The sequence below is a fragment of the Salvia hispanica genome, chromosome 6, assembly GCF_029641045.1.
Source record: "Salvia hispanica isolate PSC_SH4W2 chromosome 6, Shi_PSC_v1, whole genome shotgun sequence".
NCBI classification, from domain to species: domain Eukaryota; kingdom Viridiplantae; phylum Streptophyta; class Magnoliopsida; order Lamiales; family Lamiaceae; genus Salvia; species Salvia hispanica.
In genome coordinates, this window is record NC_142697.1 from 29,551,058 (window position 1) to 29,563,234 (window position 12,177).

At 37.7% G+C, this 12,177-nt stretch overlaps 1 protein-coding gene across 3 annotated transcripts; it reads left to right on the forward strand.

Annotated features, from left to right (window-relative positions):
- The first annotated feature begins 7,596 nt into the window (after positions 1-7,596).
- LOC125203319 (putative late blight resistance protein homolog R1B-8) lies at positions 7,597-11,044 on the forward strand. Of its 3 annotated transcripts, none has more exons than XM_048101639.2 (3): positions 7,597-8,008; positions 8,108-10,087; positions 10,182-10,313. In XM_048101639.2, exons 1-3 carry the CDS (start codon positions 7,699-7,701, stop codon positions 10,190-10,192), a joined length of 2,301 nt encoding a protein of 766 aa, XP_047957596.1. In that variant the 5' UTR covers positions 7,597-7,698; the 3' UTR covers positions 10,193-10,313. The 3 variants fall into 3 exon arrangements, with proteins under 3 accessions (XP_047957596.1, XP_088918082.1, XP_047957595.1); XM_048101638.2 differs by adding an exon at positions 10,543-11,044 and having other exon boundaries at positions 7,598-8,008; positions 8,108-10,441; XM_089061956.1 differs by having other exon boundaries at positions 8,108-11,044.
- Positions 11,045-12,177: the final 1,133 nt, after the last annotated feature.

A 12,177-nucleotide genomic window follows, 5' to 3' on the forward strand; every position in this document is an offset into this window, starting at 1 on the left:
CCCCCTTAAACTTGATTTGTCATTCCGAGCAACATCTTGATCTTGATAAAGTCTTCGTACTTGAGGGGCTTTGTGAAAATATCAGCAACTTGATCTTGCGATTTCACATACTCGACTTGGATCTCCTGATTTGCAACGCAGTCTCTGATGTAGTGGTAGCGGGTGTCGATGTGCTTGCTTCGGTTGTGGAACACTGGATTTTTTGATAGCGCAATCGTCGACTTGTTATCCACACAAATAGTTGTTGGCTCCTTTTGTGGCCACCCGAGCTCCGATAATAAACTTCTGAGCCATACTGCATGACAAACACTGAAGGTGGCTGCCACATATTCGGCTTCGCATGTTGATAATGTGACAATGGGCTCCACTTGTACTCTTTTGGTCATCATTGTCTCCAGCCCAATCACTATCACTGTAGCCAACAAGTCTATAATCATTAGCAGCTGAATATAATAGGCCATAGTCGATCGTACCTTTGAGATATCGGAGTATTCTCTTTGCTGCCTTGAAGTGGGCAGTGGTTGGATTCTCCATGTAGCGACTTACGAGTCCTGTAGCGTACAATATATCTGGCCTTGTGCAAGTTAAGTACCGTAGGCTTCCAACCAAGCTCTTGTATAGCGTCGGATCCACCTTTTCTTCTTTATCGTTCTTTGATAGCTTGATCCCGCATTCCACCGGTGTATTGATTGGTTTGCAATCCTCCATTTTGAACTTCTTCAGGATCTCCTTTGCGTAGTGTTCTTGTGTGATGAATATTCCATCTTCTCGTTGCTTTACCTCCACTCCGAGGTAGTATGCCATCAGCCCGATGTCTGTCATCTCAAATTCTTTAGTCATGGCCTTCTTGAATTCCTCGAACATTTTTGGATTGTTTCCTGTAAAAAAGAGATCATCCACATACAAGCACACTATTAAGATATCATTTCCTTTACTTTTCACATAGAGCGCATGCTCATGTGGGCATTTGGTGAAGCCGTTATCTTCAAGATATTTGTCGATCCTGGTATTCCACGCTCTCGGTGCTTGCTTTAGCCCGTACAAGGCTTTCTTCAACCTCAACACTTTGTCTTCTTGGCCTTTCACCACATAACCATCAGGTTGCTTGATGTAGACTTCTTTATCAAGAAATCCATTCAAGAAAGCCGACTTTACATCCATTTGATAAATCTTCCATCTATTCTGGGCTGCAAGAGATAGTATTAGTCTAATAGTTTCTAAGCGAGCGACAGGAGCAAATACCTCGTCATAGTCGATTCCAGCTCTTTGGCTATATCCTTTTGCGACGAGTCTCGCTTTATATCTTTCAACTTCACCATTGGAATTCTTCTTGATTTTATACACCCACTTAACTCCAATGGCCTTGTGTCCCTTTGGTAGTGACACCAGCTCCCACGTGTCATTCTTCTTGATGGCTTTGATCTCTTCCTCCATTGCGGCTCGCTAATTTTCACTTGTTGTAGCTTCTTTAAAGCTAACTGGTTCACAATCAGCAAAAAGGCAAAGTAAGGTGAGATCTTCTAACCTTTCTGTGTCGTCATACACTCCATCTAAACTTCGTGTGCGTTCTATGGCTCTTTCTCTTTCATTCAAGAAAGATGGTGGCGAGTCTCTGACAGCTGATGTGGATATGTAGGTGGAGTTGTTTGTTCTTGGTGCTCCTCTCCGGTCTGCTCACCTGCTCTTTGCTTGATGTAGACTTTTTTATCAAGAAATCCATTCAAGAAAGCCGACTTTACATCCATTTGATAAATCTTCCATCTATTCTGGGCTGCAAGAGATAGTATTAGTCTAATAGTTTCTAAGCGAGCGACAAGAGCAAATACCTCGTCATAGTCGATTCCAGCTCTTTGGCTATATCCTTTTGCGACGAGTCTCGCTTTATATCTTTCAACTTCACCATTGGAATTCTTCTTGATTTTATACACCCACTTAACTCCAATGGCCTTGTGTCCCTTTGGTAGTGACACCAGCTCCCACGTGTCATTCTTCTCGATGGCTTTGATCTCTTCCTCCATTGCGGCTCGCCAATTTTCACTTGTTGTAGCTTCTTTAAAGCTAACTGGTTCACAATCAGCAAAAAGGCAAAGTAAGGTGAGATCTTCTAACCTTTCTGTGTCGTTATACACTCCATCCAAACTTCGTGTGCGTTCTATGGCTCTTTCATTCAAGAAAGATGGTGGCGAGTCTCTGACAGCTGATGTGGGAGATGTAGGTGGAGTTGTTTGTTCTTGGTGCTCCTCTCCGGTCTGCTCACCTGCTCTTTGCTCTCCAAATGGTGGTATGAAGGTGAAGTCATTGTCTGAGCCAAAATCCAATACTCCTTCTTCATCGAACTCCACATCTCGGCTAATCATGGTTTTCTGTGAAGTTGGATCATATAACTTATAGCCTTTAGTGTTAGAGTCGTACCCGACAAAGATGAATGGCTTGCTTTTGTCATCGAGTTTGCTCCTCGTCTGATCTGGTACATGTGCATAGGCTTTGCTCCCGAACACTCTCAAGTGGGCGATCCCTGGTTTTCTCCCACTCCAAGCTTCTTGAGGAGTCATTCCCCAGACACTTTTTGTTGGAGACCTGTTAGACAGGTATACGGCGCACGCCACTGCTTCTGCCCATAGCTCTTTGGGCAAATTCTTCGTCTTCAGCATACTTCGAGTCATCTCGACGATAGTCCTGTTCTTTCGTTCGGCAACTCCATTCTGCTGGGGGGATCTTGGGACCGTCAATAGCCGCCGAATTCCGTTTTCTTTGCAAAACTCTTGAAACTCCCTAGATGTGAATTCTCCACCTCGGTCGGTCCTCATTGCTTTGATTTGTAGACCGCTTTCTTTCTCGACGGCAGCCTTGAACTTCTTGAATGCGTCAAATGCTTCTGATTTCTGCTTCAAGAGGTATACCCACGTTTTTCTTGAAAAATCATCAATGAAAAGTAGGAAATAATTATTTTTACCGAGGGAGCTTGGCTTGATTGGTCCACACACGTCTGCATGGATTAACTCCAATGGCTTCTGAGCTCTCGAACTTGACTCCTTTGGGAACGACTTTCTGAAGTGCTTCCCAATTAAGCATCCTTTACAGAGTTGATCGGGGTGCTCGATGGGTGGTAATCCTCGTACCATTTCTTTATTTGATAGCAATTTCAAGCTACCAAAATTCAGGTGCCCAAATCGAAGATGCCATAGCCAAGACTTATCTTTATAACATGCTTGAAGGCACTTCACCACATCATTTTGAACATTTAATAAAAACATCCTATTCTTGGACATAGGCACTTTGGCAATTAATTCATTTTTGCCATCTCTTATTGAAAGGCTATAATCTTTCATGTGAATGTTATAACCTTTCTCTAAGAGTTGTCCAAGACTCAATATATTGTTTCTCATGTTGGGCACGTAATATACGTTAGAAATAAAATCATGAGCTCCATTCTTCAAACGAATTAGAATCTTGCATTTTCCTTTAACTGGAATTTTAGATTCATCACCAAAGGAGACGTTACCACTTACTGATGCATCAAGCTCCACGAACATGCTCCTGTTCCCGCATATATGATTTCTCGCTCCCGTGTCGAGGTACCACATATCATCTTTTCTTCCAGCTTCTCCTTTATAAGTTAGAAGAACACATCCATTTTCTTCATTCGATTCTCCACGTAATTGGCCTTCTCTTCAACTTTTGATTTTTTCTCTCTGCACTCGGAAGCATAGTGCCCATATCTATGACAATTATAACACTCTATTGAAGATTTATCGTACCTCGATTGTGGATTGCTCCTTCCTCGTCCTATATTTGGGAACTCATTTCTTTCTTCATAGTTGGAAAAATATACTCGTCCACGTCCACGTCCATGAGCATATCCTCGACCACGACCACGACCACGACCACGACCTTGTCTTTGTCCGCGATCTCTTCCTTGTGGGCCACCACCATTGCTCGAGCTTTCTTCTTTCTCCGTTGGGCTTACTTGCAACTTCAAAAGTTGCTCCACAATTTCTTGTTTCTTCTTTTGTTTCTCCTCATATGCTTGTAGCGAACCCAATAAGTGATCGATGGTCATTTCCTCCAAATCTTTTGTTTCTTCTATTGTAACTACTATGTGCTCAAAATTAGGGGTTAGAGAGCGCAATATTTTCTCCATGATTCTAACATCCTCCAATTTTTCACCATTTCTTTTCATTTGATTTGACACCGCCAAGACTCTTGAAAAATAATCCGAAATTGATTCGGACTCTTTCATATGTAAAGATTCAAATTCCCCTCTTAAAGTTTGGAGGCGTACCTTCTTTACTCGCTCCGCACCAACACATGAGATTTGGAGCTTCTTCCACGCTTCTTTGGCGATGCTTGCACTCGAGATCTTCTCGAAATCGTCGTCCCCTAGAGCTTGGTAGATGAGATAGAGAGCCTTCTTGTCTCTCTTTCTCGCATCTCGCAATCTATCCCTTTGTTGTTGGGATAGATTGGTCTCATCTTGCGGCTCCTCGTAGCCATTCTCCACGATCTCCCAAACGTCGTGGGCTCCTAATAACGCTTTCATCTTGATACTCCAATTATCGAAACTGCTCTTATTGAGCATGAGGACTTGGAACGACGGCAAGTTAGCCATACTACAGGTAGGAACTTATGGCTCTGGTACCACTTTGTTGGAAAAATATAGGATATATGTTGGAGGAGTAATTTAGTTTGGAGGAAATATTTGAGAGGAGAATGGGTGGAATATGTGGGAAATGATTTAGGAGATGTTTTGATGTGGGGAAGAAAGGAACACTCAATTTCTCAAACTTTCTCAACTCACTCAACTTCTCAACTTCTTCAACTTGTTCAAAATGTTACAACTCTCCCCTATTTATAGGGCTTCACTTCATATTCTAGAATTCTCTACTAGAATCTTTAATATTTTATATCTAGATTTTTTCTCCATAAAAATCTAGATATTTTCCTAACATTCTAGGAAATTCTACTAAAATATCTAAATATTTTAATACATCCTAATTCTAGAGAATTCTACAAAATATCTATAATCTAGAAAATTCTCTTAAAATATCTAGATATTTTAATACATACTAATTCTACTACAAAATCAAGTTTAATTATTTATTCCAACATAGAACCAAATTAGATTGTCTTCTTCTTTGTAATCTACTCTTCAATAAATCCACCCAAACATGAGTATTATATATGCTGCAATGTTTCTATGCTCGGTAACATGTTCCAGCTTGTCGTAAATTGAAGTCTACTTTGAGTTTACACAAAAGAATTTTATTTGACTCAAGAAAATGAGATCACAGACCTCAGCTTCTAATGCATTTTGTAAGTGGGTATATTTTTTTTTTAAAATGTTCAGAAGGGCATTTATCAATTAGGTTGGTATCTATTTTATTTTTCTGGAATTTTATGTTACTGGGCCCATTAATATACTCCCTCCGTCCCAAGATAAGTGACTTACTTCTTTTGGGTACGAGATTTAAGGAATGATATTTAAATAAGTTAAAGTGGAGAGAATAAAGTATGAGAGAGAGAAAAGTAAAGGAGAGAAGAGAGAATAAAGTAAGAGAGATGACTTTTTGCTAAAAATGGAAATATGTCACTTATAGTGGGACACCCCATAAAGGAATACAAGTCACTTATCTTGGGACGGAGGGAGTACTAATCTTTGAACCCTTATTGGGCCGTCTTTCTTTTAGCCCATCAGCATGTGTTTTGTATAATGGAGTATCTTTTAGGCCCTTATTGGGCCGTCTTTCTTTTAGCCCATCAGCATGTGTTTTGTATAATGGAGTATCTTTTAGGCCCTTATGGAGCCCAGATATTTGAAATTAATGGGCTTAACCTGTAAACTTGTGGATTTTTCTCAATATGGTCTCAATTGTTAATTAGTTTGTGTCCCAACCAAATACTCCCGAGGCTTCTATTTTCCTGATAGATTTGTTAATAAATCAGAATCTTATATAATAATTGATTCTATTTTACGCAGATGAACAGTTTGATGAAATGCGTGCAGAATTTATATAATTCGAGAATTGCATTGTAAGGATTTTATTATTTTCCAAAAAGGCATATATTTGTTTTGTTTTGTGGATTTTTATTTTACTCAGGGTCCTCATCATATTGTTTAGGCCTATTAGCATGTATCTTTTGGGTCCTTATTGGGCCAAAAGATTAAAAAGTTTTGGGCTTAACATGTTAAAGAGATTAAAGATTGAGATTATAGAACCAAGGGGTGTGGTCGAGTGGCATGAGACTCGTCCATCCTTAACCAAATGGTCAGGGGATTAATCCTTGTCTTTGAGTATGGAGTAGCTTTAAATCTTGAACCCTAAACCCTAAACCCTTGTCCCATCCATTGAGGTGCCTATAAATCAGCGCGGGGAATAGTCACTGGACCCGCCGATGGATATCCTTGGTAATTACCAAAAAAAAAAAAAAAAAAAAAAAAGATTGAGATTATAGAAGATGGTAATTTAAATCAACTGCACGTGAAAGAGTCCGTGAGCAAAGAGGAAGTTGGCAATGAAGACCTTCAAATTCATTTTTCCTAAATAATTAATTTACTAAGCATATTTACCGTAATGAAACGAGTAAATCTCAAAATCCGTGTGTAATGAATGTATTGACGGAAAAGAGAGTATTCAGTATTTACTATAGTAATTTTTCAACTGTGTCACAACATCCACCTAAACTGAAAATGTGTCACAACAGTTCAAGAACTCTAATTAACTACTCCATATTCTTTATTATTGTAAAAGATTTTTTAATCTCAACTTGCCTCAATTATTGGAAGTGTCCAAATTTGCAACTTGCATCAAATTCATTAAATAAAGTAGTGCTAGATTACATAATAAAGTAGTGTTAGGTGGACCTAAAATTAGTTTTGTGTCCGTATATTCTGTGTATTGAGTGTGTGAAGTGTGTATATATGCGCAATGTGTGTGTAAATGCCCAATTTTACTATATGCAATGTAATTTTATGAAAATATAAAATAATAAGGAATAAGAAACAATAACAATATAAGATCGAATGAAGGAACTGTCATTCCCTTCTACATTCCATCGTACCAAGAATGACCGCAATTTTATTAAAATACACCCTTTGTTCCATAGTAGTGGATATAATTTTTTTTCGGCACGGAGATTAAGAAAAAAGGTGTGTTAGGTGAGTTAAGTAAATGAAGAATAAAGTAGGAAATGAAAAAGGTAGAGAAAATAAAGTAAGAGAGAGTAAAGTAGGTGTGGAAAAATGTGTTGACTTTTACCAAAAAAAGGAAATGACTCTACTACTATGGAATGGAGGGAGTATAAAATAATAAGGAATTAGAAACAATAACAATAGAAGATCGATGGAAGGAACGGTACATTCCATAATACCAAGAAATTAAATGCATACTTGAGAAATCCGTTGAAAGCCCAAGGAGGACAGAACGACATCGTTTTCACTATTTGCATCTTCGAGTAAACTGCATGGGAAAAATGAATTATACTATTCCATATCTACCAGTATTTTTTATAGGTTTGAATTATTGATAGCATAAAAAGTGGGTAAAGACTTTACAGCTAGCATCCCATAACAGCTAGTGCGCAACACACAAGCATCACTATTCATGATAAACTAGTTTTTCTTTTATTTCTAATACAAACATAGTCTTCTTCACCTTGCTAGTCTCTGAGACAACTATATGTGAATTGTGATTGAGAGAAATGGCTGCCTATGGCGCTCTAGTTTCTGTGATGCATATTATAGATCAAATTCAAACTCTTCCAAACTCTCCAATTTCCGTTGACCAAAATCAGGTTGAATCTCTCACTCTACTTATCACTTCCTTGCAAAAATTTCTTGAAAGCTATTTTCCCCACGGTGGCTACACTGAAGAAGAAGATGTCTGGGAGAGTCGCATTGCTGAAGCCGCTTATGAAGTTGAAGATGTGATCGAGTCCTATATTGTCGATCAAATTCGTGCTCGATCAGAAACTGATGTAGAACACATAAGCTCACTTGAATTCTATCAAGGTATTGTTGATTGCTTGAAGCCTTATATATATAATCATGAATTTGGTTTTCAAGTAAAAAATTCCTTAAATCTCTAATCAAGTCATTTGTTTTCAATAGGTCTGGAGAAGGTGATAGAAAACATGAATTTGATCAAGATTGAGATTGATGAGAAGATGGTACTCCAAGATCAACTCCACATCGTAAAGTCTGTGAACACTGCTGCTGCTGATGATGATGCAGCCTGGTTAAGATCTGTTTCCGCTGCTCATAAGGTTACAATGGTTGGTTTTGATGATGTATTGGATCAAATGCTAGACAAGATCACTGGAGGAGGACTCAAACGCCAAATTCTCCCGATTGTTGGAATGGGTGGGATTGGCAAGACTACTCTTGCTCGGAATATTTATGTAAGTCCACTTGTCCAACAACATTTTGATGTTTGTGCATGGTCTGCAATTTCGCAAGATTATAATGCAAGAGAAATTCTTAGAGAAATTCTTGAACAAGTTCCTAATAAAGTAGACAAGAAGGATAAGGAGAAGAAGAAGAAGAAGAAGGAGAAGAAGAAGGAGAACGATAGGAAAGTTTTGAGTGAAGATGAGTTAGGATATAAACTGTACAAGCGTTTAATAGGAAGGAGGTATTTCATGGTGATGGATGATATGTGGAATATTGAGGCATGGGATCGAGTTAGGAGATTCTTCCCTGATAATAAAGACGGGAGTAGAATAGTAGTGACGACAAGACTATCAAACTTGGGATCTCAATTTAACTACTCCTATGGTCTTGATCTGAAATTTTTGGATGAGGATGCTAGTTGGAACCTATTTTGTAAAACTGTGTTCAGGGATGAAGCTTGCCCTCTTGAGTTGGAGAACGTTGGTAAAAATATTGTGAAAGGTTGCAAGGGACTTCCACTGTCAGTTGCCGTGATAGGGGGGCTTTTATCAAAATCTGAACGAACAAAAGAAAGTTGGGGATTGTTTGAAAATAATATAAGTTCAATTGTGAATTTGGATGATAATGAGAGATGCTTGCAAATATTATACATGAGTTATAACAATTTGCCGGTTCATTTAAAACCATGTTTTCTCTATTTCGGAAGATATGGTGAAGATGAAGTGATTCGATTATCTCAACTCAACCTAGAATTGGCTGCTGAGGGATTCTTAAAACCAATTAATGGGAAAAGTTTGGAAGAGGTAGCAGAAAAGTACGTAGAAGAACTTGTTGATAGAAATCTCCTTATAGTTGAAAAACATCACCACTATGGGAAACTGAAATGGCTAAAAATGCATGACCTGTTGAGGGATGTGTGTTTGAGAGAAGCTCGAAAATTGAGGTTTTTGTATGTGTTGGAAAAGCAGAGCATTCCAGAGGGCATATATCCTTATCGCCGTATTGCAAGCAGCTTTCAGAAATGGGAATATCCAACTCAACTCATTCAATCTCTGAAGTCCACAGCACCTGTCCGTTCTTTCCTTGGGAGAGCTCCAACGAATTTATCAAATAACTTCAGATTGTTGAGGGTATCTATGTTTGAAGCATTCCCTGGGGTAGATTATGAGAAGAATTTTCTTGAGCGAGTTAACTCGCATCTACTTTTTATCAGGGTTGTCGACGGATTATACAGAATTCCTTCCTCCATCTCTTTTCTCTGGAATCTGCAGACAATGATTATACATGACACACGTAGGAATTATGCTTTCGATCTTTGGAAGATGCCTCAACTTAGGCACATCGGAATCATCACCGGGTGGAACAATGGTGGTGGTACATTTAATGTCCCCGATCCTCTCAACGATGAAGAGGATATGGTGATGGAAAACCTACAGTCACTTTACTGTGTGAACAATCTCAAGTTTGGTGCTGGGGTGCTTAAAAGAATCCCCAATATCAAAACATTGAAGTTGTACTATATCGGCATCAGTAGAGTAGATGAAATTTGCCACCTCGAGAACATTTGTTGCCTCCAAAAGCTCGAATCTCTTGGCATCAAGTGCTCTTTTACGCGACATGTGAGGTTTCCGGATTCGCTCAAGAAGTTGACATTGCAATATACCCTTCTTCGTTGGGAAGACATGAAGACAAAAATAGGTTTGTTACCCCATCTTCAAGTTCTCAAGCTGAAAACAAGTTCCTTTATGGGGTTTAAGTGGGAAACACTGGAAGACCAATTCTTGAATCTCAGGTTCTTGCTGATTCATTGTTGTGATCTAGAATGTTGGATCACAGACAGCACCCACTTTCCACGCCTTGAGCACCTTCATCTTGGCCATATAGAAACGTTGAGGGAGATACCTTCATGCATGGGAGACATACCAACACTTAAGTCAATTAAGTTGTTACGATGTAGTGATTCTTTGGTGGATTCAGCTCGAAAAATAAAGGTGGAGCAAGAGGAACTCGGCAATGAAGACCTTCGAATCGTGACCTCATACAATGATTCTAGTAATACTTCCAACCCTTTTTTATTGATGATTACTATTTTATTGAGATTTTTTTTACCTTAATGGTAGTTCTCACTTCATAATGAATGTGTCTTGCTACAGAACTGAAGCGCGATATATACTGATACGGACGTACCATCAGCCACCCATTCTTCAAGCCTGAGTTCAGTTGCTTCTTCAAACAGGCCATCCGTGACACCTCAAGCACGAGGCCCAGACTCAACATCAAGGTGCCAGACCCCTCTTCTTGGATTATGTTGAAGTCGTTCTTTTATTTCTGTAATTTGGATATTTTTTGAGTCAAACAAAATTATATTCTCCCTCCGTCCACAAACAATAGATCTATTGTTGTTCAGCACGGGTTTTAATGTAGAATTGATAAAGTAAGAGAGAAGATGAGAAAAAGTAGGTAAAGTAAGAGAGATAGGAAGAAAAATTGAGTAAAGTATGAGAGAGGGAAGAAAAAGTGGAAAAAATATGAGAGATAATCTTTTTATTTTTAGAAAGTGATCTATTTTTTGTGCACGTCCCAAAATGGCAAAAGTGATCTATTTTTTTGGACGGAGGGAGTATAGAGCTATCTATAAATAGCACTCCTCTCTTATTGGACTTTTTTCTAATATGGGCTTTTATAAATATAGGAAACACGTATAAGGAATATAGGGTCCTATTCTAATGCTTATAGCACCCTAATCCAAAATCAAGACTAAATCTCCATCCTTGGATTTTAAAATGAGTGGATAAGATTAAAGCTTACAAAATCTCAATAAATAGTAGACAAAATATCAACAAAAGGGTAATATCGTCATTATGTTATCATATGATTTTCGTGAGTGTTTTTTTATATCAACATTGTGTATTACAAATATCAACAATATGACATTAGAATATCAACACAAGGACAAGAAAATATCAACACATTTTTATTGAGATTGGACATGCATAATATTGAGATTTTGCATATAATATATTGAGATTTTTTGTTGCATTTGTTGAAAATAGCTGTTTATCAACATATACGAAAATTGAAATTTAATTTATCAAATTTCATCACCCGAACATCGTCGGAACATATGCAATTGAGATCTCGTTAGAATCCTTATTAAATTATCTTTAACTTGATATATTTTTTGCGAAAAAATAATTTAAATTGAGAGAGTTACGTAAATTTAAAGATTTGAGATGATTTTGAGGAGAGAGAAAGTAGTTAGTTATAATTACTACATATGTGATTTGACATTAATACCCTTTTAATTTAATTAATAATTGTTTAAATTTAAAATATATTACACTTGGCATTATATCACAAGATCTTCTAATCTAATGGTTGAAAATTGATCTCAATTTGAGATTGATAATTAGTTAGCAATTGATTATATCCCAAGGAATATATGTATATATATAAAAAAGCATTCAATGAATGCCCAATTAATGTAAATATTCTCTCAGTCAGAAACTAATGACTACTTAATTAATGTTTACTATTTTTCTTTAAATTACTTTTATTCTATGTAACTATAGGGCTGTTTGATAAATAGATAACTATTTTTGGGCTAATAAGCCCATGAATAAACAATGGGCCTTTCATAGTCCAAGTAGGCAATTCCACATAGAATGAAACGAGAAAAATAACGCCGTTTAGTTAAAGCTCTTTACATTGATGAAACCAGAAAAATCTCATATTGTATAGTTTGAGTTGACATAGTTCGTGAAATGTTTGATGAAATGTCGGACTGA

Bases quoted from the DNA above. Each gene is read 5' to 3' on its own strand.
- LOC125203319 (XM_089061956.1), top strand. From the start codon at position 7,699: ATGGCTGCCTATGGCGCTCTAGTTTCTGTGATGCATATTATAGATCAA. The intron at 8,009-8,107 runs GTATTGTTGATT...TGTTTTCAATAG, and splicing joins CTCACTTGAATTCTATCAAG to GTCTGGAGAAGGTGATAGAA.